The following is a 27,967-nucleotide window of genomic DNA, read 5'->3' on the forward strand; positions in this document are numbered from 1 at the left end:
ATCTAATTAAATTTGACATAATAACTAAAATTAAAAATTTAAATTTAAAATAAATTCATTAAAATATACTAAAAATAATAGATTTAAATAACTAATAATTGAATATGATGAATTGGATTTTCGTTTTTCTTGCACCTTAGAACATATTCATAATATTAACCCTCTAGGCAAACGAGAGACTCATTCTAATAGAGAAATATGTAATTATAGTATTTGCCACGAAACGTTGCAGAAAAGGCAATACTGAAACGCTTGGTTTGTTTTTTTATTGGAGAATGGCAATATTTAAGAGATAAATATAATAAAAAAATACATCAGAAATGATCCCAGGTTTCTGTGCATGCAGCTGGTATGGTAAAACAGGGAGTAATAAGAAACACAAATTCCCATTAAAATAGAAGCCGAAAAGCAAAGCTTCCAAATTCGCATCAATGGCCACCAACAGCTCCACTCCACGCGCTCGCCCTCAGTACTTCCCCCATCACATTCCTGACCCCTCCTACGTCCGCATTCTGGACACCACCCTCCGCGACGGAGAGCAGTCGCCCGGCGCCACCATGACCTCTCAGGAGAAGCTCTGCATCGCGCGGCAGCTGGCCAACCTGGGCGTCGACGTCATTCAGCCGGGCTTCCCCTCTGCCTCTGACGACGACTTCATGGCCGTCAAAATGATCGCTCAAGAGGTCGGCAACACCGCCGGTCACGACGGACACGTCCCCGTCATTGCTGGCTTCTGCAGGTACCACTATTAAATTGTATTTAACTATAAACATAAAAAATGTGGTTTAAGATTTATTTAAATGATAATAATTAAAAGTTAAAGGGGAGCGTATGACAAGTTCTGCATTCAATTTTCCATACTAACAATTTAAAAATATAAAAAATTGTGAAAGAAATTATGAGTTCAACAACATATTTCGTCTCGTTTATAGAGATTGAAATAAAATGAATCTAATTTCTTTTGGAAATTAGAAATATTAGTCAAGCATTCATTTTAGATTTAATTCAATTGAATATATTTTTCTTTAAGTTTATTTTATATATTTAAGACAGCTTCGTAATCTGGGTTTATTTTTTTTAATACCAATTTAATTAGAGTTTGTAAATATTTCACAAAAAATCATTCTAAAGATATTAATTAAAAATTATTGTATTAACCTATATAATTAGAAGTAATTAAATAATTATAATAAAAATATATAAAAAATAATAAAAATATAATGAAGAGTTATTATTAATATATTTCAAGTCAATCAACTTTAATCTAACTCAAATCTAATCTAACTAAATGATGATAAATCGAATTAACTCTCATAGTTTAGTCCATCCATTTTGAATATCTATCATTCTATTTTATTTTGATTTATTTTACATGAGATACATAAGATTTGTAATATATATATATATATATATATATATATATATATATATATATATATATATATATATATATATATATATATATATATATATATATATATATATATATATATATGGGCTTGCTAACGCGCGTACGCCTGTTTTTCAGTTGGTACATTTTAGCAATGTGTTATATATAATGGATTCTAAGTTTTAAGGTTAAGGGTATTTTAATAATTTTCATTCCCAAAACTAAAAAAGAAAAAAAGAAACCCCCAAACCCTTACTCACCTCTCATTCCTCTCAACCCTTTCTCTTTGAAAAAATCAGAAACAATTGACGTTAAACAATTTGCTTTTGTAAAGAGTTGAGTCATTGACATATTCACCTTTAGGCAAAGGTTCATTGAAGATCTCTTCAATTTCACCATCACTAACTTCTCTAATTTCATCATCTGCATATATTGAATCATCACCTCTAAAAAAATCATCCAGACCAATTATCAATTCCTTCGGATGTCATTATGCTTCTGAAAATTAGATAAAATTATATACGACAAAAATTATAAAATGAAAACTCATTATAAAATCATTTTTTGTAAGAAATTGTTTAACAACGACTGTTTCTGATTTTTTTCCAGGCCAATTACCAATTCCTTTGATGCCATTATGCTTGTGAAAATTAGATAAAATTATATACGACAAAAATTATAAAATGAAAACTCATTATAAAATCATTTTTTGTAAGAAATTGTTTAACAGCGAGTATTTCTGATTTTTTCCAGGTCAATTACCAATTCTTGTGAAAATTGGATAAAATTAGATAAGATAAAAATTATAAAATGAAAACTCATTATAAAATCCTTTTTTTTAAGATTGTTTAACGACAAGTGTTTCTGATTTTTTCAATTGGGGCTACAGTAGTAGGGATAACAGAGAAAATATTGAAGTGAGAGAGATGAAAGAGAAAGGGTTGAGAGCACTGAGAGAGGTGAGTAAGGGTTTAGGGTTTTTTTTTTTAGTTTTGGGAATGAAAATTATTAAAATACCCTTAACCTTAAAACTTAGAATCCATGATATATAAGGGTATTTTTGTCTACTAAAACCCGGTACACATTGCTAAAATGTACCAACTGAAAAACAGGCGTATCTGCGTTAGCAAACCCCATACATATATATATATATATATATATATATATATATATATATATATATATATATATAACATACATTGAAAATTTAAGTTATATCTTAAAATATTCTTCTAAATTTAAATTTATTTAAATTAATTAAAAAATTTGTTTTCAAAACCTAAAATAAATATTAAATATATAATTTATTAAAATGATAAGAAAATGTATAATATTAAATTAGAAAAAACAAATTACTAATATCTACAAAATTAATAAATAAATATATAAATTTATTAATAATAAAACAAATATTAATTATATAATAGTTTATAAAATTTATTAAAAATAATAATTTAAAAAAAATTCTTAATTTAATTCTTAAAAGTAAGTTAAAATTTAATCCTCGAAAAATCCAATTCGGGTATAACTTATTTTAATTATGTATAAAAATAAGGGTTTGAATTCCCTTTCAACCAAATTTTGATTTTGAATACTATTATTGAAGAAAAATTGTAAGTAATATGTTATTTGAGAAAATTTTATTTAAAATCATATTACATTGATAAAAATTTCACCAAATTCTGGTTATAAAAAAAATACTATTTGAATAAATATGATAAATAATATGCCATGTAAAAACTTTTATTCAAAACCAAAATACTTCAGAAAAAAATCTAAACAACTCGTTGTCAAAAAAAAGAGTTAAGCATTTACCATAAATATGAAAATTTATAGAAAAACTTCTAAGTAATTTATTATTTACTAATAAACAAATAAAGAAATCTGACTAAGAATAAAGTAAAATAAAAGTGAAATATAAATAAAAAAGATTTAGTTATATTTCATAACATAAACAATTGTAGTACACCAAGAAAATATTAAAAAATATAAATAAAACTACAGGTACAACTTATGTGGTATGAACTAAAATGTCCCATTCTGCTCATATTTTTTTCATTGTGGATTAACCTATCATACATTAGCAAAAGCCAAATATATTACACTGACGTACTTCTTGAACAATTCAACCAAATTAACTTTGAAGTCCGTAAAAGGTTGAAGTTAAAACATTATTTTATTGTAAATTTTACTCAGAAAAAACTTGAATATATAAACAACTCCCAATATTTTATGAACAATTCTATTAGAAATTATATAAAAACATGACATGACTTTTAGACAAAGATCTTAACTATGACAATAACTCATTTTCTTTTCTTTTTTATATATAACATTTATCTAATTCTTTTCTATGCATATTATTAGAATATCCAACTAATTAACACTCTAATAACAACTAATTAGAATAATTCAGATTGAAAGTAGTTTAATTAAGCTGGTGTAAAACATTATATTGTTATTATTATTATTATTATTATTATTAGGGTTAATAACGATTTGGTACATATTAACTAAACCTTTTCACTTAAAACATTCATCCTATTATATAATGTTTATTTACTGTCTGTCTCAAAAAAATTGTTTATTATTTGTCAACTATGAAAGAAAATACCATACGGATTTTTTATACTTATATATATATATACATATATATATATATTAATTTTAAATAAAATTAACTTTAAAATAATTTCAAATAAAATTAGACAATAAAATATTATTAATACAAATAGAAATAGTCTTTCTTAAAAATCAAATATGAATAAGTTATATAAAAATATAAATTTTAAAAATAACATCCACTTCATATATTTAAATAAATTAAATATATAAACATCAATTTTATAAAATTATTAAATAATTAATATTTCTTTCATTATTTAATATTTAAAGATATTTAAATAAAATTACAGTTAAAATTATTAACGATAATATATATCCGGAAATTAGATGTTATGGTATCCTTTCGTGTCCCATCAAGAAGTATATTATTAAATATTGGCTTAAACCCTTACTTGGTTCCATATTAAGAGGTGAATTTTTGTTTAGTATCCGGTTTTAAAAGTGCATGGATTGGGTTCCTACGTTATTAAAATTGTATCAATTCAGTCCTATCCGTTTAACGGTGTTAAAATTGATAACATTGAAGTTACTGTGAGGTGACCTGTGTAAGAAATGAAGACGTGGCATTTAGTTGACTTAGAATCATTTAACGCGGCAGCCAACGAAGGTCGTAATCACCCACATGTGTCTTGTCCTTCCACTCTTCGACGACGCTCCCCCTTTCCGTGGAGAGACCCAACGAAGACGTGATAGTTTCGTCGCCGAAGGGGACGTTCACGGCGGGGTTCAGGAGCGTGGGGGAGAACGCGTACTGCTTTGGCATTCTCGCAGGCGGAGAAGCATAGTGGTGTGGATGGCCAACCGCGACGTTCCAATGAACGGGAAACGCTCCTTGCTCTCCCTCCTCAAGAACGACAACCTCGTGTTGTCTGACGCCGGACATAGCAGTGTTAAGCCACCACCATTTCAATCTCTCGGAAACCGAAAAGGAAAAAAAAAAGAAAAAGAAAAAAGGAAACCCCAATCTAGGAGTGAAGGACATGGGGAAACAGGGGAAGAAATGAAAAAAGGGTTTCCCCATTTAAAAACCCTAATGATTTTATTTCATCGGTTCAAAAATGGGAGTATAGATATCCATCCAAGCTTTCTTGAGAGGGTATAACGATGAGGTGGAACATTCACCTTGCGGAACTGAATTTATCCATCATACATCTCATGAGGCTTCAACGCCTCAAACTTTGGCTTTGGTGGCAAAACTTTGGCTTCTGATGCTACAATCTCAATTTCCATGGTAGAAGCTGTCTGATTCGAAACCATTATGTACCTGTTCAAAAAGCAAACCAAAATAACTTGATTTAAAACATACAAAAGGCAAACAAATGTTTATTTCTCCACTTCTAGTTATGAGCAGCATAATTATCAATCACAAATAGTTCTCACAATAGTTCTCAATAGTTGTCTTCACTCATCACCGCCATAAGGGGTGAAAGCCACGTCCTTGTAGCCCTAGAGAAAGATTCCCGCGGCGATGGTTTTTGGCCGGTTAATGAAAACGAGGTCGTGGGTTTTGAATATTTCTCCGGCCACATCAACAGATGAAACGATGAACGTGGGGATTTGCACCAGCTGTAGCAAGATGAGAGGGCCATGCTTGTGAGAGAGGGCTTGCAAGGAACGGTGCGGCAACAAGCCAAGCTGATGAAGATTCCGATGAAGGGTATTTAATTTCCCCAATTTAAACACATGGAATGTATTCTTTTGGCTGCCATGTCAACTAATGTAGCTCAACTCATTGCCACGATGACATTTCTTGCACACTTCACATCCATAGTCAGTTCAACGTTTTCAATTTTAACGCCGTTAAAGGAATAGGACTGAAGTCATACAATTTTCATAACATGGGGATCCAATGTCTTCATTTTTAAAACCGGATACTAAACAGAAATTCATCTCTTAACATGGGACCAAAGTAAGGGTTTAAGCCTTAAATATTTATATCTTGTCATATTTAATAAAAATATTCATTTAGAGTATGTTATTTAGAAAATTTATCTTGTTACTAACCTAACTATGTTAATGAATGGAGTTAAATTACTTTTATACGTGTTAAGTGAAATTTCAAGATTGTGTTAAATCAATATGTAGATGCGTTAGAAAGGATATTGCCATTGCATGGGAGGCTGTGAAACACGCGAAGAGGCCTCGCATTTGTACTTCCATTGCGACCAGCGACATTCACATGAAGCACAAGTTGCGAAAGAGTAAGAATGAGGTTATTGGGATAGCCAGGGATATGATAGCCTTTGCAAGGAGTTTGGGTTGCAATGATATTCAGTTCGGTGCTGAAGATGCCACGAGGTAAGTTTTCTTCATTTTTTTTCACACTTCATTTAAAGTTTTTAATGTTTAACATTCCTAATAATTTGTTTAGGTTTTAGAAGAAAAATATTCTTAATAGGATAGGTTTAATGTCTTGGTAGGTCCCTATTTTCGTGTGGAATCTCAAATAGGTCATTTTCTTTTTCGGCGTCTTAATTAGGTCCTTGCTTTTGTAAAATTGAAGCAAGTAGGAGCTTTCCGTCAAATTGAGAAGAAGCCGTTAAGGAGGGTGTCACATGGCATGCTGACAATGTCTTTTTAAATGATGTAACATTAAAAATGTGTGTGAAGTGTATTTTTTTAATTTTTAAATTAAAAAATGGAGTGCAAAGAGGGAAAGTAAAATTTAAATAAGGGCAATTCATAGAACACATGGAAAGGTCCAAAAGCACTGCCAGCACCAAACATTGCTCCTGGAATGTCATCCTTCATCTTCTCCGGTAACCAAATCACGCTTCCATAGCAGCCACCGTAGACAGAACTGCAAGTTGCAGGAACCCAATCGCGAGTTCGCCCAACATTTTCACCACTGCGAGACAAAATCAGAACCTGTGAAAATTCCCAAATCAAAAACCAGAAAAAAAGATGTATGTGAACTGATGCAAAATTGACAAAAAAAAGTTGAATCTGCGAAAATTCCCAAATCAACCGCCACTGTGAAGCATCTTCACCTGACCACCTCGTCAATGTCGTCGTAGAGACCACCCAAACACCAGTGCCTCTTTGCGAGCTACTCGCTAGGCCGCCACCAATCGTGATTTGATCTCCACTGTCTTCGCAACCTGAAACGTAGAAAAACCAGAAACAACAGAGGAACCCTAAAACGCAGAAAAAATCCTCAAATCAGTGAACCCTTGTCGCTCAAGCACGATCGAGACTCAGGAGGCGAAACTCAAGAGCGTGATTCCTTTCGTTTTCCACCATTATTGCGAGAGATAAATAGAATCGTGAAGCACCTGTAAATATCAAAACGCAACCACAAGAGAGATTTTTCTCTCGCACACAGAGATCTCCATGGCAATTGGCAGCAGCACAGTTCGTGGCACAGGCAGAGGAGGCAGAAGCAAGCCTTCCAAATCCCAATTCTGAAACCCTAATTTGGGTGAGAAAGGGGCTTCCACGTGGCAAGCCCCCATTGGATACTTAATTTAATTTGATTTCCCAACTTTGTCCTTACTTATATTATATTTTCACTCTGTAAACTTTATTTTTTAATTCAAAAATAAAATAAATACAATTGACACACATTTTTAATGCCACATCATTTAAAAAAACACTGTCAGCATGCCACGTAACACCCCTTCTTAATGGCGTCTTCTCAATTTGACGAAAAGTCCCTATTTGATTCAATTTTACAAAAATAAGGACTCAATTGAGACGTCGAAAAAGAAAGGGATCTATTTAAGATTCCGGACGAAAATAGGGACCTACCGAGACATTAAACCAATATGTTATTATTGCTTTCTTTTAAATGAATGTATTTTTGTTAACAACAAATTATTTTAGACTTTTAAATTTTGTAAGGAAGTTGAGAATTATTATCTGTTTTCATTCTCCTCATATTCACTTCTATTTACTCTAACGACTTAGATTTTATATATATATATATATATATGGGTTTGCTAACGCGCGTACGCTTATTTTTCAGTTGGATTTTAGTAGACAAAAATACCTTTATATATCATGGATTCTAAGTTTTAAGGTTAAGGGTATTTTAATAATTTTTCATTCTCAAAACTTAAAAAAAAAAAAAAATCTCAAACCCTTACTCACCTCTCTCATTCCTCTCAATCATTTCTCTTTCATCTCTCTCACTCCAACCTTTTCTCTGTCATCCCTACTGTAGCTCTAATTGAAAAAAATCAGAAACATTTGCCTTTAAACAATTTGCCTTTGTAAAGAGTTGAGTCATTGACATATTCACCTTCAGGTAAAGGTTCATTCAAGATCTCTTCAATTTCACCATCTTCACTAACCTCTCTAATTTCATCATCTGCATAATCATCTCTAAAAAAACCCTCCAGGCCAATTACCAATTCTTTTGGATGTCATTATGCTTGTGAAAATTAGATAAAATTATATACGACAAAAATTATAAAATGAAAACTCATTATAAAGTCATTTTTTGTAAGAAATTGTTTAACAACAAGTGTTTCTGATTTTTTCCAGGCCAATTACCAATTCCTTTGATGTCATCATGCTTGTGAAAATTAGATAAGACAAAAATTATAAAATAAAAACACATTATAAAATCATTTTTTGTAAGAAATTGTTTAACATCGAGTATTTCTGATTTTTTCCAGGTCAATTACCAATTCCTTTATGCTTGTGAAAATTGGATAAAATTATATAAGACAAAAATTATAAGATGAAAACTCATTATAAAATCATTTTTTTGTAAGATTGTTTAACGACAAGTGTTTTTTATTTTTTCAATTGGGGCTACAGTAGGGATGATAGAGAAAAGATTGGAGTGAGAAAGATGAAAGAGAAAAGGGTTGAGAGGAATTTTTGATTTTTTCAATTGGAGCTACAGTAGGGATGACAGAGAAAAGATTGGAGTGAGAAAGATGAAAGAGAAAGGGTTGAAAGGAATGAGAGAGGTGAGTAAGGGTTTAGGGGGTTTCTTTTTTTTTTTTTTAGTTTTGAGAATGAAAATTATTAAAATATCCTTAACCTTAAAACTTAGAATCCATGATATATAAGGATATTTTTGTTTACTAAAACCCGGTACACATTGCTAAAACGTACCAACTGAAAAATAGGCATACGCGCGTTAGCAAACCCATATATATATATATATATATATATATATATATATATATATATATATATATATATATATATAATATTTGAATAAACTTATGTCATTTTATGAGCACAAAAAGTTCATTTAATTTCGTTTAATATGTCTAGTTTAAGAAAACCAAAATATATCAAAGCGATAATAATTTTTAAATTATTAAGATTGATTAGGTTTCGCTTCTAATAAAAATCTAAACATATACACGTTTCGATATCGGTTTGTCTCAAAATAATTGTCTAAAAGTTTCCATTAATTTAAAAGATGTTACTAATATTTTTGTATTTAATTTTTAGATAAAGGTTTAGGCTTTTGTTATTTTTAGAGGTGAAGCCTAGGCATCCGCTTAGGATTATTATTTTAAAAAATTTTACACTCGTGCCAAACATTTCGTCCCTACAAAAGTTGTTTTCCTTATTCTTACATCACTCCTCCCTCCTTCCTTCTTTCTTCTTTGTTTTTTAGCATCTCCACCAAATATCGTCGAATTCAAGTCATTATTGCTCAACATGAGTGAATAGTGATTGAGTTTTATTTCTTTCCCATTCAATTTGTTTTCCCTCGTATTTTGTCGAGTTTGAATTTTTTGTTGGGACTCCTCAAGTGAAGGTGACCTACATGGACTTTGGGCTTTGATTGGGATATCTGGTTGCCCTAATTTTTGCCGATTAAGATTTTTGGCTGTCTTAATTTTCGCCGATTGAGATTTTTTGTTGGACTGATATTTTTGCAAATATGGATTTTTGCGGTGTGAATTGGTTTCTCAATGTACAGATGAAGATGATGGATCTCATGCTTGCGTTTTTTTTATGGAGGTGGAAATATGATGGAGAAAATAAAGGTTGATGAAGATGAGGAAGAACAAAAGAATGAATGGGAGAGGAGGCTCAAAATAATGGGAAAAATGGAGGGAGATTAATAATTCACGCCTAATATAAAAGTTTAGGCTATAGTTCATAACCGAAGCAAAAAATCCATCATTTTTTACCTCGTCTAGATATGTTTTGGTTCTTGAATCGCAACACATATCTAAAATAACTAGTTTCAAATCCATTCCCTACACTAATGAGACAAACTTGCTCGTGTGAAGATTTTCACATCATTTGAAAGGTAAGAACCTACAAAAGATAAAATTGTTCTGATCTTTTTATCGCTCAAGTACTTGTTGCTTGAACTATCATCCCTCCTTTCACATCCCTTAAGTGTCATATTAACACATGAGTGAAGGAAGTTATACGATCTATACTTTTACCAATTATATTATGTCTTAATTGTCCAAACTCTAATTTTATAGTCAATAATTGTTGTAAATAACTTTTACTCAAAATCGTTATCTCAAATCTGATATACAACTAAAAATAAGTTGATTCAAATATCACCATCATTCCTAAATTACCATATACGAAAACTCACTCCTACACTAGGGGCCTTATACTACATCTCTTTAGGTCTTAGGTTACGGTTAAAAAAACTATAGTTTGTGCGGTCATAGTCTAAAATAAGCATTTTAAACTATGATTTCCAGCCATAGTCTATCTTTCATCATTGAATATGGTGCATACAAAGAATTGTAGTCTATTTGTATTCAAATAGGCTACAATTTCCTTGAACCCGTAATCTATATGATTTCAAACATATTGTAGCATTCAAACAGGCTATTATTATTTAATGTAATCATAGTTTATTAGAATAATAATAGGCTACAGTTCTTGAATGTAATTATTATGATTTAAAAATCTTAGACTTATATAGACTATAGTTCTTGTATAAACCATAACCTACAAATAATTATAGACTACAATTCTTGTAGAAACGGTTGCCTACAATGACATATAGGCTACAATTTTGCACTTAACGGTAGTTTATATAAGATTCTTTTTAATATTTTGTTTTATTTATTTCTCTACACATAATTAAGAAACTTGAACAGGAAAAAGACAAATAGAAGCAAAAAGACATCTAGAACCAACTAGAAAGATATATAGAAATGTCAAAATAGTAAACAATATATATCGAAGTTAACATAGATTGTGTATTTACATAGAAAAAGATAATTACAAGTCATCTACCATAAACTATTGTACAAATTTATAAGATATGTAACTAATTGAATCTAGATGCAATGGTTGAGGATTGTCGAAATGTTGGACAAAACAATATAACTTCAATTAGTACATAAAAAAAACTATTTTTATGTGAATATCAACATGAACAATGGATGTATCAATTGTATAACATAGCTACAATTATAAATAATTGAGGAATAAAAAAAGTAAACAATTATAATTGGACAAAAATAACTAACATTGAGAGACAACCATGTTAGTTTTCTTGATCTTGCAATTAATTTACCTTTCAACATATTATATCTATTGAATGCACTGTAAAAAAAAACATAGCAATTAGGGTCTTCTTATCTAAAAATGAAAGTACATAAATTTAAGGTCCTTACCAATCAAGTATTTGGTTTAGATGTGTGGGGAATTTCTTATGCAATGAGAAAAACTATACAATTGTGTTGAAATCACAATTAGTTGCTGCTTGAATTGAAAATAATAATTGTTAAAACAAAAAATGATAGATTATAATTAGAAGACAACAAACTACACTTATTTATGAATATATGGGACAAAATATATATGTTTCCTATTGATCTAAACAATTGATGATATATGTTTGGATGTCATTTATTTTATTATCCAATATACGAAGGAGTTAGGGCTCATGAGTTAGGGCTCATTAATTCACACCCACGATCTAATCCGTATTGTGACTCACTCCAAACATATACCTAAAAGCAAATAATTTATATAACATAAGTATGTAATTAAATACAATAATTTCCTATAAAAAATAGTTCAAAGACTCAATAAGTGAATAATTGGAATATTCAATTATTATTCCCTTGCCACAAGTTCTAACACATTTGACATGTATATCTTGTTAGTCTTCCTCCCAATTACAATAGCATCTCACGCAACTTCCATGTGTGTTGTAGTAATTTTTGAATCTTCTGTTGTAAGTATTTTACATTCATGAATGTCTGATTTTTGTATGATTGAATCTGTATGAGAGCAGATCTGAGAGAGAGTTTCTGTATGAAATTCTTGGAGTAGTCATTGAAGCTGGAGCAACAACAGTGAACATAGCTGATACTGTGGGCATATTAATGCCATTTGAGTTAGGAAAACTGATAACTGATATAAAAGCCAATACTCCAGGAATTGCAAATGTTATTGTTTCCACTCACTGTCATAATGATCTTGGTCTTGCTACTGCTAACACCATAGAGGTATATTATTTTTTTAATATCCATGCATCAATGTAAACTCCTGACAATCATGTTTAGGATCTTAAAAATTCATAGGTAATAATCAACTTAGTATAATAAATATTGATATATTAAATTTTTAGTACAATAAAAAAAATTATATTCTAATACAAAACTTTTAATTCCATTAATTCTGTTTGATTTCAACTCTTAATTTAAGTAATTGAACTGTATTTCGTCTTTAACACTTTTTAACATTTATCACATTGAGTTTATTAAGAAAAAAATAGTGTTAATATATAATTAATTTTAATTCTTTGAAGATTACATATTAGCATTATTTTTCCTTTTAATAACTAAGTGACAACTATTAAAGATAAAACATGTGTTTAATTATTTTAATTATTAGTTAGTTTTGAAATAAAATTAGTAAAACTAAAGGTTTTATACATATTTTTATTTTTATTAAAAATGAAATATCAAATTTTATATACTAAACATATTATTTATATCCAAAATTTATTTTAAAAAAATATATAAACATGAAGAACAAATCAGACTTATATATATTGAGGAAAGCAATTCAACGATCTTTTATATGAAGAATCTCGAAAGAGAAAAAATGATTTTATCCTTTTACCTTGCGAGTAATTTATAAATAAACTCACACTTTAAAAAAAAAATATTTACGTAGTTTATTTAAACAATTAAACAATTAAACTAGATTGCAAATTTTTAATGTGAAAGCTACTTCCAGGGTGCTCGTGCAGGTGCTAGGCAATTAGAAGTAACAATTAATGGGATTGGTGAAAGGGCTGGTAATGCTTCGTTGGAAGAGGTGAGTGTCAATATTATATTATGTGAAAAAAATGAATATTCAATATATTTTTTTTTGTTGCTTTAATCCTCAATACATTTTCTTAATTATTAATTAAAATAATTACTGTTAAATACTTTTTTATATTTTCAAGATATTGACTATATTTCATTTTTCAACTAATATCTTTAAATAGTATTAAGTTTGTTTCTTTTGTTAATTTATCGACCATTTAAGTGGGAAACAAATTGTTTGAGTTCAATCAAAAATTTGAAGTATTTATTATTATTATTATTATTATTATTATTATTATTATTATTATTATATATATATATATATATGCTAATAAAAAAATCAATTCTTTTTATTCTTCAAGTTCTTTTCACTTTAAGATGAGGAAGGAGTTATTAATACTTTTTTGTTCTTTTTTTTTTCTATGTCTTATTTTAAAACCTTTCTCTCTCCCCTTTCTTTACTCTTTCTTGTGACTCTTGCACCATTTTCTTGTATCTTTTCATGCCATTTTTGCATTAAGAATTCAATCTCTCTTGGTTTTACAGGAGAAAATTTTTCTTAAGAGAAATAAAGAACACAAATATATAGGGAAATACGACGTTAGATAAAGTAAAAATTTTAGATAAACTTTCTTAATGTTTATTCTAAAAGTGTTTAAGCTTAGTCTAATTTTGTATAAAAAGTTAAACTTTGTTTTTTTTTTAATTCAAAAGGCCTTAAAGAAGATGACTTTTCCAAATTCTAAACCAAGAAAGAAAATGTTCAATTGAAATAGAAGCTAGTTATCAAAACAATCAATTGTTTTTTTAAAAGACAACTTTCAACACAAAACTCTCATAACTTTCCAAGAACACTAAAAAAGGCTTAAAAATGGTATCGTAGAAAATCAGAATTATCATAAGAGTTATGTTAAGACTACTGAAAACAATACTGTAAGCAAGTTATCAAAAGATAAAAGTCACAAATTTCTATTTCAATTTGGTCAAGTTTAAGAACTAAAAAAGAATGTGTTTTCAATATTTTTAGGGAAGGCGTCTTTGAAACTTGTTTCAAATAATCGAACTACTTTAATTTTAACTTTTCTTTTGTTGTTTCTTTTTCTCTCAAAACCATTTCAGCCAATGAATTTTCTTTTGATCCCTTATTAATTTCAATTATAGTTTCCACACTTGACATTTATATATAGTATGTTAGATTATGAACCAAAAATATATATCAATAATTAATTAGCAATAAACTTTTTCTTAATATAGAAATTGTTAACTACCTTTATAACATAAAACTCAAGCATATCTATATTGGTTATTGATAACAATATATTGGTATATCATCTTTCTTCTATAGAGCACTTTAGGTTTTCTTTTTAAAATATATAAAATTATAAAATACTTTAAACTTAATTGATTATTACAATGACCACATGTTAATTCCAACTTTTATTATAATGATTATATATAGAGTAATTGATATTTAATCAATATTTTAGTAATTAATTTTTCCTTAGTCTTTCTACAAAATTACTTTATAATTTTTTTTTTCAAATTAGGTTGTGATGGCCTTGGCATGCAAGGGAGATCATGTCTTAAACGGTCTGTATACACGAATCAATACACGACGGATATTGGAGACAAGCAAAATGGTTTTATTTATTTATATATTTAAAGTCTTGCTCTATATTTTGCATTTCTTTTTTATTATACTTTGCCCTTTTCAAATTTTCATAACTAATATGAATAGGTTGAAGAATACTCTGGTATGCATTTACAACCTCACAAGGCCCTTGTTGGAGTTAATGCATTTCTCCATGCTAGTGGCATTCATCAGGTTAATTATATTCAGTACATTTTCTACCACATTAAATTGTAAATTATCCCTAAAGACTAAAGCTTTATGTTATTAATTATAATTATGCCAATTTGCATTTTTTTTAAACTTGATTTACTTAAGTTACTTGACAAAATGGAACACGTATTAGTAAACCTTTTAATTAGTGCAAAAGTCAAATTTCAAAAATAATGTTAGAATAATAATTTGTGTCCTTTGATAAATCTGTGAAATTAAAACATTGTATTGTAATTAAATATTCACAAATACATAGCTTTACATGATGAGTTAGAAGACCTGCTTCATGTTCTTTGAATCTATTACCCTAATATATACTTGGTTTTTACTTTTAGATTAGGATTATCATTAGCGTATAAAAGAACATTAAGGTATTTTTTTTATTACAATGAAAATTATTTAGAAAATGTATTAAATATTTTCATTAATTTCCAATTCAAAAATGAACATACAAATTTTTAACCATTAAATATTATTAGGTTGTTGAATTTTTTCTTGTTAAATATTTATAATAACAATAAATTATATATTTGCTGATAAAATAAACAAATTACATGATTAAAACTTTTTAAACATCATTTATGCAACCATTGTAAAATTCAAAATCAAATTTAACTATAATTTTATTTTGATTCTTTTTGCATAATTGAAGCTCTTTTTATACGTTGGTTTCTCATTTTTCTCTCTAGAGTCAACTTACATGAAACTAGTTTTAATTTTATTCAATTTTTTTCCTTTGTTGATTTGTACCTTGCAGGATGGGATGCTAAAACATAAAGGTACATATCAAATATTATCTCCTGAGGATATTGGGCATAAAATAACCACTGAAATTGGTATTGTGCTGGGAAAGCTGAGGTATGTAACTTAAGTCTTTTCTTCAAATATCTCTCAATATATAAAATATGGATGAATTGAAAAACTATTTTTTTTTCACAAATTTGATTTTTAATGTTGGTATAATCAAATTATTATTAGAAAGAAAAAAAAGAAAAGACACTTCTATTGTGTATTAAAATTCTTTACAGTTTTAGAAAATACAATATTTGATGATATGTAGTTAAAGACAAATTTTTCTTTGACGGACAATTTATCAAATTTTTTTATAAAATTAATTGTAAAATAACTTCTTTTTTATAATAAATTTAATAACATAAACAAAGTTAGAAAAAGACGAATTTATGTTTGAGTTTTATATTGGTTTGTCAATATACTTACCCAAAATATTTCCAATTTTTAATCAAGTTTCACTAAGTACAAAAATGTTACAGAAATACACACGAGTATTATTTGAATATATGATACTCTTAAATGAAAAACTAAGTATTATTTGGACATGCAATAAAAATTCAAATATTATTTGGACAATAGTCTCTTGGCTCAAACTTGAGTATTGTTTGGAATCTAACAGTTTTGATTTCAAAATAAAATGATCTAAAAGATCATTGGATTTTCAATTAAAAGAGGTGTAACATATTAATATGGATACAATATAAGATTCAACCTTTTAGGTTGTAAATGAACGCAAATAATGTTTTTAAGAAACTTTATAAACATAGAGGTTTTTGTTTAGAACTTTGATATCACTTTCTTTTTTGTTGACAAGTTTCAACAATGATATTTATCTTTAGCTTATGTCTATCACACATAATATAGAAATACATTAAATGCACTTCAAGCAATATGAATATTTATCTCTTCTTTAGGCAATATTTCGATAGTTGACATGACTTATCAAGCATAGGTCAAAATGATTCTATATCCAAACTTGAGTGAAACATAAGATCGTACATGAAAGATAACTTTTCTAGAGTTGACATAGAGGTGTGGTAGGATGATTATGGAAGTGAAACAACTTTACTGTATTTTTAAGAGACCATAGAGGCTTATGTGAGCTTTATGAGATCTTCATGGTAGATGTGGGATGAAAACATTATTTACAAACATTCTTAGTTAGACTTAGCTTATTAGATAAAATAAAGACTACAAGATGTTGTCATGTCTGTTAGACGATACACTTGCATCTTGAAGATGTGTTGTTTAGAAAAACTTACCTATTTTAAACAAAGTGTTTTCTTAATTTATTCGTTGATGCAAAAACATATAATCAAAATTCTTTAATGAAAACTTTCTTTAAAAAGATTTAAAATATATTTTAAACTTAATTACTTTAAAATCATGTGTCATAACTAATAGACTAAGATATTCATACAAAAATTAGTTAACTTATTTTAAATTTCACATATTATATCTATAGGTCATGTTACGTATATTTGTAAATACTTGTATATATGTGTCTTCTGTAGTTTACATGATATTTCTTCTACATATCAACTAAAAAATGTAATTAATTAATCTTAATAAATGGAATACTAGTTTAGTTTATAAATATATGAGTACAGTATATTGAATGATAGTGATATTTGCATTAAGTTGTCCAACCTAATTTAAGTATTTTAAATAATATTATGTTTAATGGGATACTAATTTAGTACTTCACCTATAACTTTTCTTCATTAATTTTGTATTTTAGATATTGTGCAACTTATTGTTGACTTGTGTTCTATCCATTTCTATTCTTTTTTTATATTTGGTCGTGCAGTGGACGCCAAGCTTTGAGAAAGCGACTAGAAGAGGTATACAATTTTTTTTAGATTGTGAATAGTGTAAATTTTAGGAGGGTAAATAATAGCATGTTTAGATTTCTACCCAAATGTAATTTAAATCTTCATATTTATAATCTCATTATATAACTCTTTTCCTAAATACGCTAAATTAAAATTCTATCAAAATAGGTGGTAGTATAAAGTTTTTCATACCATGGTTTTCTTTGTTTGTTCCATATGTATTTATTTCATAATTTCCTTTTCTTACTTCATGATCTTTTCAACTATAACTTTTTTTAAGCATTTCATGCGTCGATTAGAACTCAACTACCGTAGTACATAGGATTCATTATGAAACTCACTTTAATAATACTTTCTTAATGTGTGTGTATATATATACTTTTAGGAAAGAATGTCTAATTCTATTCTATGTTTGAAAAAAAAAATATTTTGACCTTTTCTTATTTAGCAATTATCGTTATTGCATGACAAAAACAACCTATTTATCTTATTTTTCTAAAAGGAATTTTGAGAGTGAATTTTATACATGATATATTAAAAAGGGGGTTTACAATAACTTTTTTTTTTCAAAAAGAAGAAAATTCAATTATGCTTCACAAAGAAAACTAGAACCAAGGACATCAATTAATAAAAAGTTCCTTAAAATGTTTTCAATTATTTTATTGAATCACACTGTAAATGCTACCCTTATTTACATATATTATTATTCTTTATTGTTTCAGCTCGGTTATGAACTTAAGGAAGAAGAAGTTGACAGTTTGTTTCTGCCCTTCAAAGCAATGGCTGAGAAGAAAAAGGTTAAGATATAGTGATTTTATTTTCTCTATATAAATGGGTGGTGTGTGTGTGTGTAAGCATATTTAGTGACGAGAAATAAAAACTATAAATTTAAGTTATACAATTATATGAAGGATTAAGATTAAAACAGTACATAACTATTTAAAAACTTCAATGCATTTTTATTTTAAACTATATCTTTTCTTACAAGAAAAGACATGTTATTAAAAGCTTTTCAACCTTGGGACACGATTTTCAAGAAATGGAAACATAATGTGTATTAAAAATTTCCCATTTTAGCAATGTGTGCCTAAAATCTCAGCAAAGCCAACAAACTCACAGGAAATGAGAAAACACAATTGTGTACACAGTGGGTGGAAGGGAAAATACACAACTGAACAATGAAGAAAGCGATGAAAAAAATTAGGATTTAATTAAATAAGCATAAGGTTAGTTTGGGTATTTCATATAATTGATGGGGGTGCAGAAAGAAATTTGAGAGAGGTACAAAAAGTAAATTGTCTAGTCATAGTGGTTACCATTTATTTTTATTTGAAGAACTTTAATCCTCCAAAATAATAAGTGACCATAATGATAATGCAAAAGCCAAAAATATTTTCTTTTAACCGTTAAACTAGATTGAATTATTTTAATATTTAGAAGAAAAAGTCAAGTTGAGCTCATGTTGCAGTAACAATAATACCTTTAATAGATCACAAATTTAATTTCACCAGCACTTTTGCTAAGGGTAATAGTGTAGAATTTTTCCTGTAATTGTCCAACACTTAACAAATGCTTTTCATATCTGGAACATATAACATATTAAAAATAGTTTCAATAAACACATTCTAGGTTTTTATTAAAGCTGTCCAAATGGGTTAAAACTCGCGGACCAATCCGACTCACCACGAATTTGAGTCGAGTTGGGTTTGAAAAAATCGTATTTTTTATGCGGGTTAGATTTAAACCCGGCTCATGCGGGTTGAATCCGTAGTAGGCTGGGTTGACCCACCAACCCACCTACCTAATTTTATTTTATTAAAATTTAATTTTAATTTTATAAAAGGTATTTATTATTTTGTTTTTGCTTGAAAAAATTATTTAAATTCCTTATTTTCAAAATTAATTAAACACCCGGGAGTGAAATTTGGGAGTGAAATTTGTTTAGATTTGAATTATAGAAAGTTTGTAATTTTTTTATTTTAAAAAAAATTGTAATTAAGTGAGGCAGTGAGCCAACCCGTTTACCCACCAACCCGTGGTGGGTCGGGCCGGGTTCAATTTTTTCTAACTCGCTAATAAATGAGCCGGGTTGGGTTAGCTCACTAAGTGACCAACTCGTGGTGGGCCGGACCGGGTTGGATCGGGTGGCTCGTTTTCACAGCTCTAGTTTTTATATTTACCCTTTTCCATCCCTTTTAGCATTGAGCAATCTCCAAAGTTTACAATAGACTAAAAATTTTCACTTAAAAATGTGTTCTCACTCACATGGTTATTGCAAATAGTCATTTTTTATTATCTAAAAGCACATCTTTTTTTAATCTTAAATAACCATTAGCATCATCTCATAGTTTTCTTTCATTTTTACTATATTTCACATTTCCTCCTTTTTCTTTGTCACGGGGCAATTTGAAATGACATTTCTAAAATATAATGATCAAATTTATGATATTTAAAAAATTCTACTTTAGTTTTTTCATGTTGAGATGACTCTTGAAATTTTCAAGTCTATATGATATTCATATTCCAACTCTTGAAATTGTATTTAAAGTCTTCTTTGTCTTGTGCCTCTACCTCTACCCCGTTTGAAATTGTTTAAATATTGTTAGAGGGTTTCAACACTTATTCCTCAACTTTTGGGTGTTTAATTTATTTCATGCACCAATAATGAACTTTACAATTCACCTAGTGAAAGAGCATCAATGTTTTTCGATTTTTCTATAACACATACATTAAAATGAAATTTTATTTTTAAAGTAGTCCAAGATTCTTTAGACTTCATCTAAATTGTTTCAAATTCATCACGAAGAGGTTGAAGTTGTCTTGGATATCCTTGACAATTCTTCTTCTTTGAATTCCAAATATCCATAAAGAATTCTTTTTTGAGAATGATTTCTAGAATAGATTGATCAATGAGTTGAAACAAAGAGTTTTTTTGCTTTCAAGTGTTTTAGGTTAATGCATCCAATTCCATTTGTTTTTCATCAGAATTTCCTTCCTTATTCTTTAGAGCAACATGTCATATTACTTGTCAATATACTCCTTGGACCATCAGAACAAGAGATTGTTGATTGTACAAAGGATGTTTCACTTGCTATTTGTTACCACAAAGGAATTTCCACAAAGAACCTTGCTCTTGATACCACTTTTGGAATTTATTTTTATTGGAATAAGATGAGGAGATTCATCACTTTTGAGGTATGTGTTGTCCATATAAGAGACCTAAGACCACTTAAACATAAAACCTTATAGCTCAATGCTTGTGAGGTTCTTTTTACGACATGTTTATGCCATAATAGGACATAATTGTTCCACCTATTTTTCTCAAAACACTTTCCAATTACCCTAGTTGTGGTTGTGTCTTACCATAATGGGATGCACTTGTTTCCATCTAAGACAAACATCAAGACAAAATAGTTTCGATACCATTAACAAAAAATTTAAAAATTTATTGGAAATCTTATAGAAAGGAATCTTAATGCTCAATTGACATATGTATTTAAGTGTACCTAACTGATAAATTCTTATGGGAAAATAAACACTAAATCAACAAAACAAAAAAGTAAGGAAGATAAGAGATGTTATATTGTCATTGTTTTTGTGCTAGATAAGGGATGAATAATTTTGTTCTTATTTATGATAGAGATTAAGGGATGTATGTGGTATAAATTTTATTTACAATACAATAAATAAGAAAAGGGAGAATTTCTTTGAAGTTTGTTACTTATAACCTTGTATTAATGCATTTAACTTATATCATATTTTAACAAAAGTTAATTCATTTTGAAAGCGACGAGAGAGAAAAGAATAAGAAATATCGAATTTCATCTTAATTATATATGGTATAACTAGTTTTAGTGTCCTTCTATGTGGGTGTGTCAAGATCTTGAAAGTGTCATTTCTTTTATCTTTTATCCAACTTATATCAATATATATACCTTAAAGTTTCACCTTTGTACACTGTATATATCTCATTAAAACAATAAAGTATATTAAATTACATTTCTTTGGTATAATTTAGAAACTTATACTAAAATTTATGATTTGTTGTATTTAATAATATAGGTGATTACAATTCATACTCTTTCATGCTATGCTACTTACTTTAATACAATAGTTATAAGTGTACTTTCTTCTTGTAGGTTTCATGTTAATATGTCTACAAATCTATTTGGATAAAATTCTTATTGTTTGATTTCCATTTTGATGTTCATAGGTTGTAACTGATATTGATCTCAAAGCATTGGTATCATATAAAGTTTTCAATGCAGAACCGATATGGAAACTTGGTGATTTACAAGTATACTTAAATTTAAATATGCTTAATTTGAAAAAGATGCTTGATGTAATGTCTTAACTTGAAAATAAATAATATTTACCATTGTAGGTGACTTGTGGGACTTTGGGTCTTTCAACAACAACAGTAAAACTTGTTAATATTGATGGTACTACACATGTTGCTTGTTCAATTGGTACGGGAGTGGTAGATTCAGCTTACAGGGCTATCAACATCATTGTAAAGGTTTGAATTTCATTACCACCTTTTTCACTACTATGTTCATTTGATTTTAAAATATTTCACCAGACATCTTACAACATATATAAACATTTAACCCACAGTGTGAATTAGAAGTACACAAAAATTTCATAATTGCTAATTAACAAAAATTGTGTAGCTTTGATTATTAAGACAACTATGAAACACATGATTTTTACTACTATGAATTTTTTTAACCATGAATGTATATACTTCCTCTTGTAATCTAATTATATAAAAAAAAAAACTAAGTTTAAAACATGAAAGTTTTTTGTTGTATTTTCTCCATTTATGTAAGATTATAAATATATTTTTATAAGAAAAATATATAAAGGACGAGAAAGTTTTCTATTTAAAATCGTGGTCATTTTTTACACAAAACACTTAATTTTTCTTATCTTTGAATGTAACTTTAAGAATATAAAGGATTATGGACTATTTTATATTTATCTAAATAAAATTGATATCCACTCATTCAAATATATATATATATATATATATATATATATATATATATATATATATATTATTACACAAATAAAAAATATGATAATAATTAACTCGAATACACATTTAGGTTTAAAAAAATGTTCTTCTATATTTATTCAAGTGGCTATCAAAACTTAAGTATTATCTACTTTTATATAATGTATGATTATTAGTTATTGCAAGAACAAAAACATGAAATGGAAAGCTAATTTAAATAAATAATCTATTAGGAGAGGCATTGTTAAGAAAGGAATCAAGTCTATCTAGACACCTAAAACTAAAATAATTCTTGTTGTAGATACATATTGCCATAAAAACTATCTAACAATTATTCAAAAGAGAGTTTAATGTTCTAAAATGTCATGGGTTTTTCAATATTTCTTGCTTCTATTTATTTAATGGGATATGTAACACTCTCTTTTTTATCATTCTTATTAAGGGGTCTGACATTTGTGTCCGATCCAATCTCCATTGGCTAATAAGTATAGTCTATAGGTCCTTCCATGGTTTCGAATGTTAATTAAATGACTTTTTAAAAAATTCACAAATAAAATATGACATTATCAATATAAAAAGGGCACACATTTTCTTTTCTTTAATGTCACATATCAAAGAATAAATTTTAATTGTTTAAATATCAAAATAAAATACTAAATAATAATTACCTACATGTTATACATTTTCAAGTAACAAGAAAAGAAACACATAAAATATTAAAAAAAAATAAAAAATAAATGTGTGTCATATAAATGATTTAATTCAATGAATTTAAGATTTTCATTTTCTAAAATACAATACACTGATGGAATTGTAGAAAATAAAAGAAAATATAATCAAGGTATGATGAGAGAAAAGATGCCTTAAATACCTGAAAAAAATTGATGGATATAAAATTAGTGAACCATTGAGAGAAAGAATGAAAAAATGTGTAGAAAAAAATTTTCTTCAAATGAAACAAAACTAATAGTAAAAGGAACAGAGAAAATAAGTTTTGTAGGTTACCAAATAAATCAAGGGTTACAAAATTGACTACTTGAAATTGGGAGTTAGATGTTCTCATGTTAAAAAAATAATAAAATTATACAAAGGAAAAAGGAAAAACAATAATAACCAAGGTTGTGATAAGAGGAAAAATATCATAAGGATGTGAGAGAACTTTTTTAGGGAGAATAAAAAATTGTGTGGCAAAATTTTTTTTATCCAAATGAAAAAAAATTAAGGACAAAGAGAACAATGGATATAAATTTTCATGTTACCTAATATATCATGTGTTTTTTAGTAATTTAAAATGAGATGAGTATAGAGCATAAACAAGACACATGTACATATTCATCCATGTCTATATAACTAATTTAAAACAATATAATATTATTTATACTCATACTTATATTCAATTAATATAGAAATTCTTTATTAGTATAAAAAAACAAATTTTTTATCATCTGTAATCACTAATATTATAATAAATGACTCCCACGTAGAACAAATTAAAAAAAAGGTAAATTGAAATTAAAAGAAAGCTGACGCAAAATGTTTTCCTTAATCTTGAAAATATTTTTGGAAATATGAATTCGATTGACTTAGATTCTTAAGATATAGAAAGTAGGATCATACAATTCTAATATTCCAATGTTACTATTATGATAACATACATCATATATGTGAAGCAATATCAACCATATCAAAAATATTAAAACACTAAGGGTAAGAGAAAAAGAAAAGAAAAAAGATTTATACTATTTTAGTTACCACTGTTACGACTTATATTTAGTACCCAACAAAAAATTGTGGAATTATTCACTTTGTAAACTTGTTTTAAAAGAAATATAAGCATACCTCTCTTCACTACGTCAAACCTTTTCTTTAAACTTCTCCAAAAAACATTTTCACAAATGTACAAACCATGAGATAAAGTCTACTTATGATCATTGAATAAATCATAATTCGGATTATCAACTACATCCAATGTGATCAATCAACGAATTTGACCAACTACTAAACAAGCCAGTCAGCCATGAACCAACCTAGATAGTCAATCCATAGCCTGTAGTGTCGGCCACCGAGCCAACCATCCACCAAACATGCTGGCATGCCACATACCTGCCTAGATAGTCAAATACCAGCTCAACGAGCAAGCCACCTAGCTCAACCGACCAAATAGGTTGGGCGACTATGCACCAGCTTGAATAAGTCAACCATCAGCTCAGAAAGCAGGTCACAAAGCCTGAATGATCACCAATCAGACCATTCGACCTTTAATTTGATTGATCGGGAACGACACCAAAATAAATTAATCCTAAAAATTGATCAACTTAAGGTTAAAGTGTAATTACTCATAATTGGGCTATAATTAGACCAACGTTAATCAAAAGTTCACAACAAAACTTATAAATGAATATTTGAGGTAAGAAGGTAGGATACATAAATTAACTATTGAATTAATTGCTATCTGTCAAACGTTAAACTGAATTTAGCATCGAACTACCTTCTGCAAGTACCATCCGACGTGTTTGGATGCATGAGTGACAGCTCATTAGACAACAATTGGACTTGAACTACACAGCACAACCCGAATATTTGACCTTGACCCTGTTACAACTCAAATTATACCAGCAAGTATATTGAATTGTTGTAGTAAACAAGTGTTATATCCATAAGGATTTGACGAAAATTGCAATATTTTAACTAGCTTGATCTTTTGTAAACCCATTATGTGTAAGAAATGTGAGTGTGGAATTTGAGAGTGTTGTAAAATCAACTTTAGAACTTGATTTAAACAATCAACATAGTAACTTTATGATTGAATCATGTTAAAGCTTGAGTTCATAGATTTCTCCTCTCTTGTACCAGATCCACCTCCAAATATGAAGCCTCAAATGATCAAGTTTTAGGAGCCTAAAGCCTAGTATGTTGCCAATTGTCGGGTGTGAAATCTGTTAGTGACTGCGTATGACTCACCTACATTACAATTTAGACTTTATTCTAACTACACACCCTAGATCTTTTCCTAGCATCCAAAATCCCATAAGAAAACTGATTAGACCACAACTTAAGACTAACTTCCACCCATTCTTAAGTCAGTTAAATAAGATAAGTGATCAATTCATCGAACAACAAGAATAAATCAATTAACAAACTTTAAACCAAAAGAAAACATTCATAAATGGAAAGTTTAATCGAATACAAGAGTTTAAATATGTTAACATCATGCTCCAACACTAGGGAGATTTAGTTCCTCATAGATGATGGAAGAAGTACAAATAATGAAGAAGGAAACATCTCTTAATCTTCTCAAGATGTGTCTTTTATTATAGAGGATAGATGTGAGAAGACTCACTAGAGTCTCACTCTAAAATCACTCTTAGAAAGCCTAGACTGAATTCCTTCTCTCTCTATTTTTTCACATCTCGTAATTTGTCCAAGGTGCTTGTATTTATAGACTTTCATAGCACGACTCAAGTAGTGATCCAAGGCTCTAGCCTTGAGGTTTTTTTCCTTATTGAGTTTCCTTTATGGCTTAAGCAGTGAAGTCATTGGAGTTGCTTGAAATGACTTAAAATGAAGAACTCTTTTATGACTTGAGCTTCAGGTCAAGGTTTGAGGAAATTTTAAGTGGGTTTTCTTCATAACTCAAGTCCTCATTATAGTTGTATTGTGACATATTCCTTTGAATTTGTGATTTTTTTTTTCTTATTGTCTTCAAAATACAAATTTAACTTCTTGAATTCATGTGATCATGCAAAACAAGTGAAATTGAAGTAATTATTATAGATTTTACACACAGTAAAAACAAAATAAGTGCTAAATCAAACATTTATCAGACACTATGTCCAAAACATAAAGAATGAAATAGATTGATATATTGAATTAAAAACTTAAATTTTCTCGATTTTAAGAAAAGAAATCCAATAATAAAATTTAATCTTCTTGAAATTTAACGATCTTTAAAAAAATAATTTTTTTTTCTCAAAAATGAGTCTCATAATTGAATTGATATAAAACACTTTTATATGAGATACAATTGACTTTAATAGAGACGTGATTTGTTATTATGTTATTTTTGGGTTTGTATTACTAATATATTATTTATTACTTCAAGTTTTCTTTTCATCAATCAATGATAGACTATCTACGTTTCAACTTATCAATGTAATTGACAAACTACCGTGTAACTTTAGAGGATAACAGCAAACAAGTTTCAAGAATTAATAAACGATTAAATTTATCTGTTATAATAGTTTTTAATGAATGAGTCTTCTGGTTATTCATCATATCTGGTAATTAATTATCCTGATTCAAAATTTAAAAATCTGAATTAAAAGTAAGATAAAAAAAATCATAATCTCCTTTAATCAGTTAAAATAAATTTACAAAAGCAAATTTAGCAAGTTATTTCTTTTCTCCCACTTTCAAAAACAGAAAAGATTACTTAACAAATGAATAATTTTTTTATTGATTTATTATGTGTATCATTGATTTTGGTATTGAAAAGAGTTTTCAATAATTTAACATAGTTATGTTTTCAGAATTCATTTGGTTATTTCTAACCCTAAACAATACGAAAATCAAATGACAACAAATACAAATTGTCCTCACACAGTCCAATGGTAATATTTTTTTTCTAAGATGCTATAATTCGCAAAAGCACATAAACGATATCATTAAAAAGAAAAAAAAATACGTAGGACTAATGATTTAATAATAAAAACCACAATCAAAACTCAAAGAAATCAAAAGCCTTCAAGTCTTCCCACACATCAACCTTTACATTACTTTATATTCTTTTATTTTTCACATCTTACTCTATTTTATGTAGGAACCTATAAAAGTTTTGGAATACTCATTGAATTCAATGACAAAAGGCATTGGTATAAGTGCCACTGCACGTGTTGTAATTTGTAGGGAGAATCATTCATCTACTAATGCTTTCACTAGAGATGCTACTTATCCAACATTTAGGTATGCTAATTGCACAAGTTTATTTCTTTAGTGTATCTTACTTTTAATAATCTTATGCTTATACTATTTAATTCTTAATTTTGTTATATAGTGGAACTGGAGCAGAAATGGATGTTGTTGTTGCAAGTGTTGAAGCATATCTTGTTGCAGTGAACAAGTTGTTACGATGCAAGGAATCATTTATACATTCAAAATGAATTCAAGTTTTTAAATTGTTTTGAATTTGTGTTAGATTAAAACAGAATGTGAAGAATAAAAAGATGTATGTTTTTTCCA

General features: G+C 28.3%; 1 protein-coding gene across 1 annotated transcript; it reads left to right on the forward strand.

Moving 5' to 3' along the window:
- The first annotated feature begins 328 nt into the window (after nt 1-328).
- On the forward strand, nt 329-27,967 carry LOC108327483 (probable 2-isopropylmalate synthase). The gene is made up of 13 exons (XM_017561179.2): nt 329-739; nt 6,101-6,313; nt 12,216-12,429; nt 13,166-13,246; nt 14,787-14,879; nt 14,978-15,064; nt 15,840-15,940; nt 17,685-17,718; nt 18,432-18,506; nt 21,923-22,006; nt 22,094-22,228; nt 27,549-27,691; nt 27,783-27,967. The coding sequence occupies exons 1-13, from the start codon at nt 432-434 to the stop codon at nt 27,886-27,888; spliced, it is 1,674 nt and encodes a 557-aa protein (XP_017416668.1). The 5' UTR covers nt 329-431; the 3' UTR covers nt 27,889-27,967.

The sequence above is a fragment of the Vigna angularis genome, chromosome 2, assembly GCF_016808095.1.
Source record: "Vigna angularis cultivar LongXiaoDou No.4 chromosome 2, ASM1680809v1, whole genome shotgun sequence".
Taxonomy (NCBI): Eukaryota; Viridiplantae; Streptophyta; class Magnoliopsida; order Fabales; family Fabaceae; genus Vigna; species Vigna angularis.

What these genes read in the sequence shown, in the direction of transcription:
- LOC108327483 (XM_017561179.2), top strand. Translation starts at nt 432, where the DNA reads ATGGCCACCAACAGCTCCACTCCACGCGCTCGCCCTCAGTACTTCCCC. An exon ending in GGAAACTTGGTGATTTACAA is followed by an intron (nt 22,007 to 22,093) that starts GTATACTTAAAT and finishes TTACCATTGTAG; the next exon opens with GTGACTTGTGGGACTTTGGG. An exon ending in GCTACTTATCCAACATTTAG is followed by an intron (nt 27,692 to 27,782) that starts GTATGCTAATTG and finishes TTTGTTATATAG; the next exon opens with TGGAACTGGAGCAGAAATGG.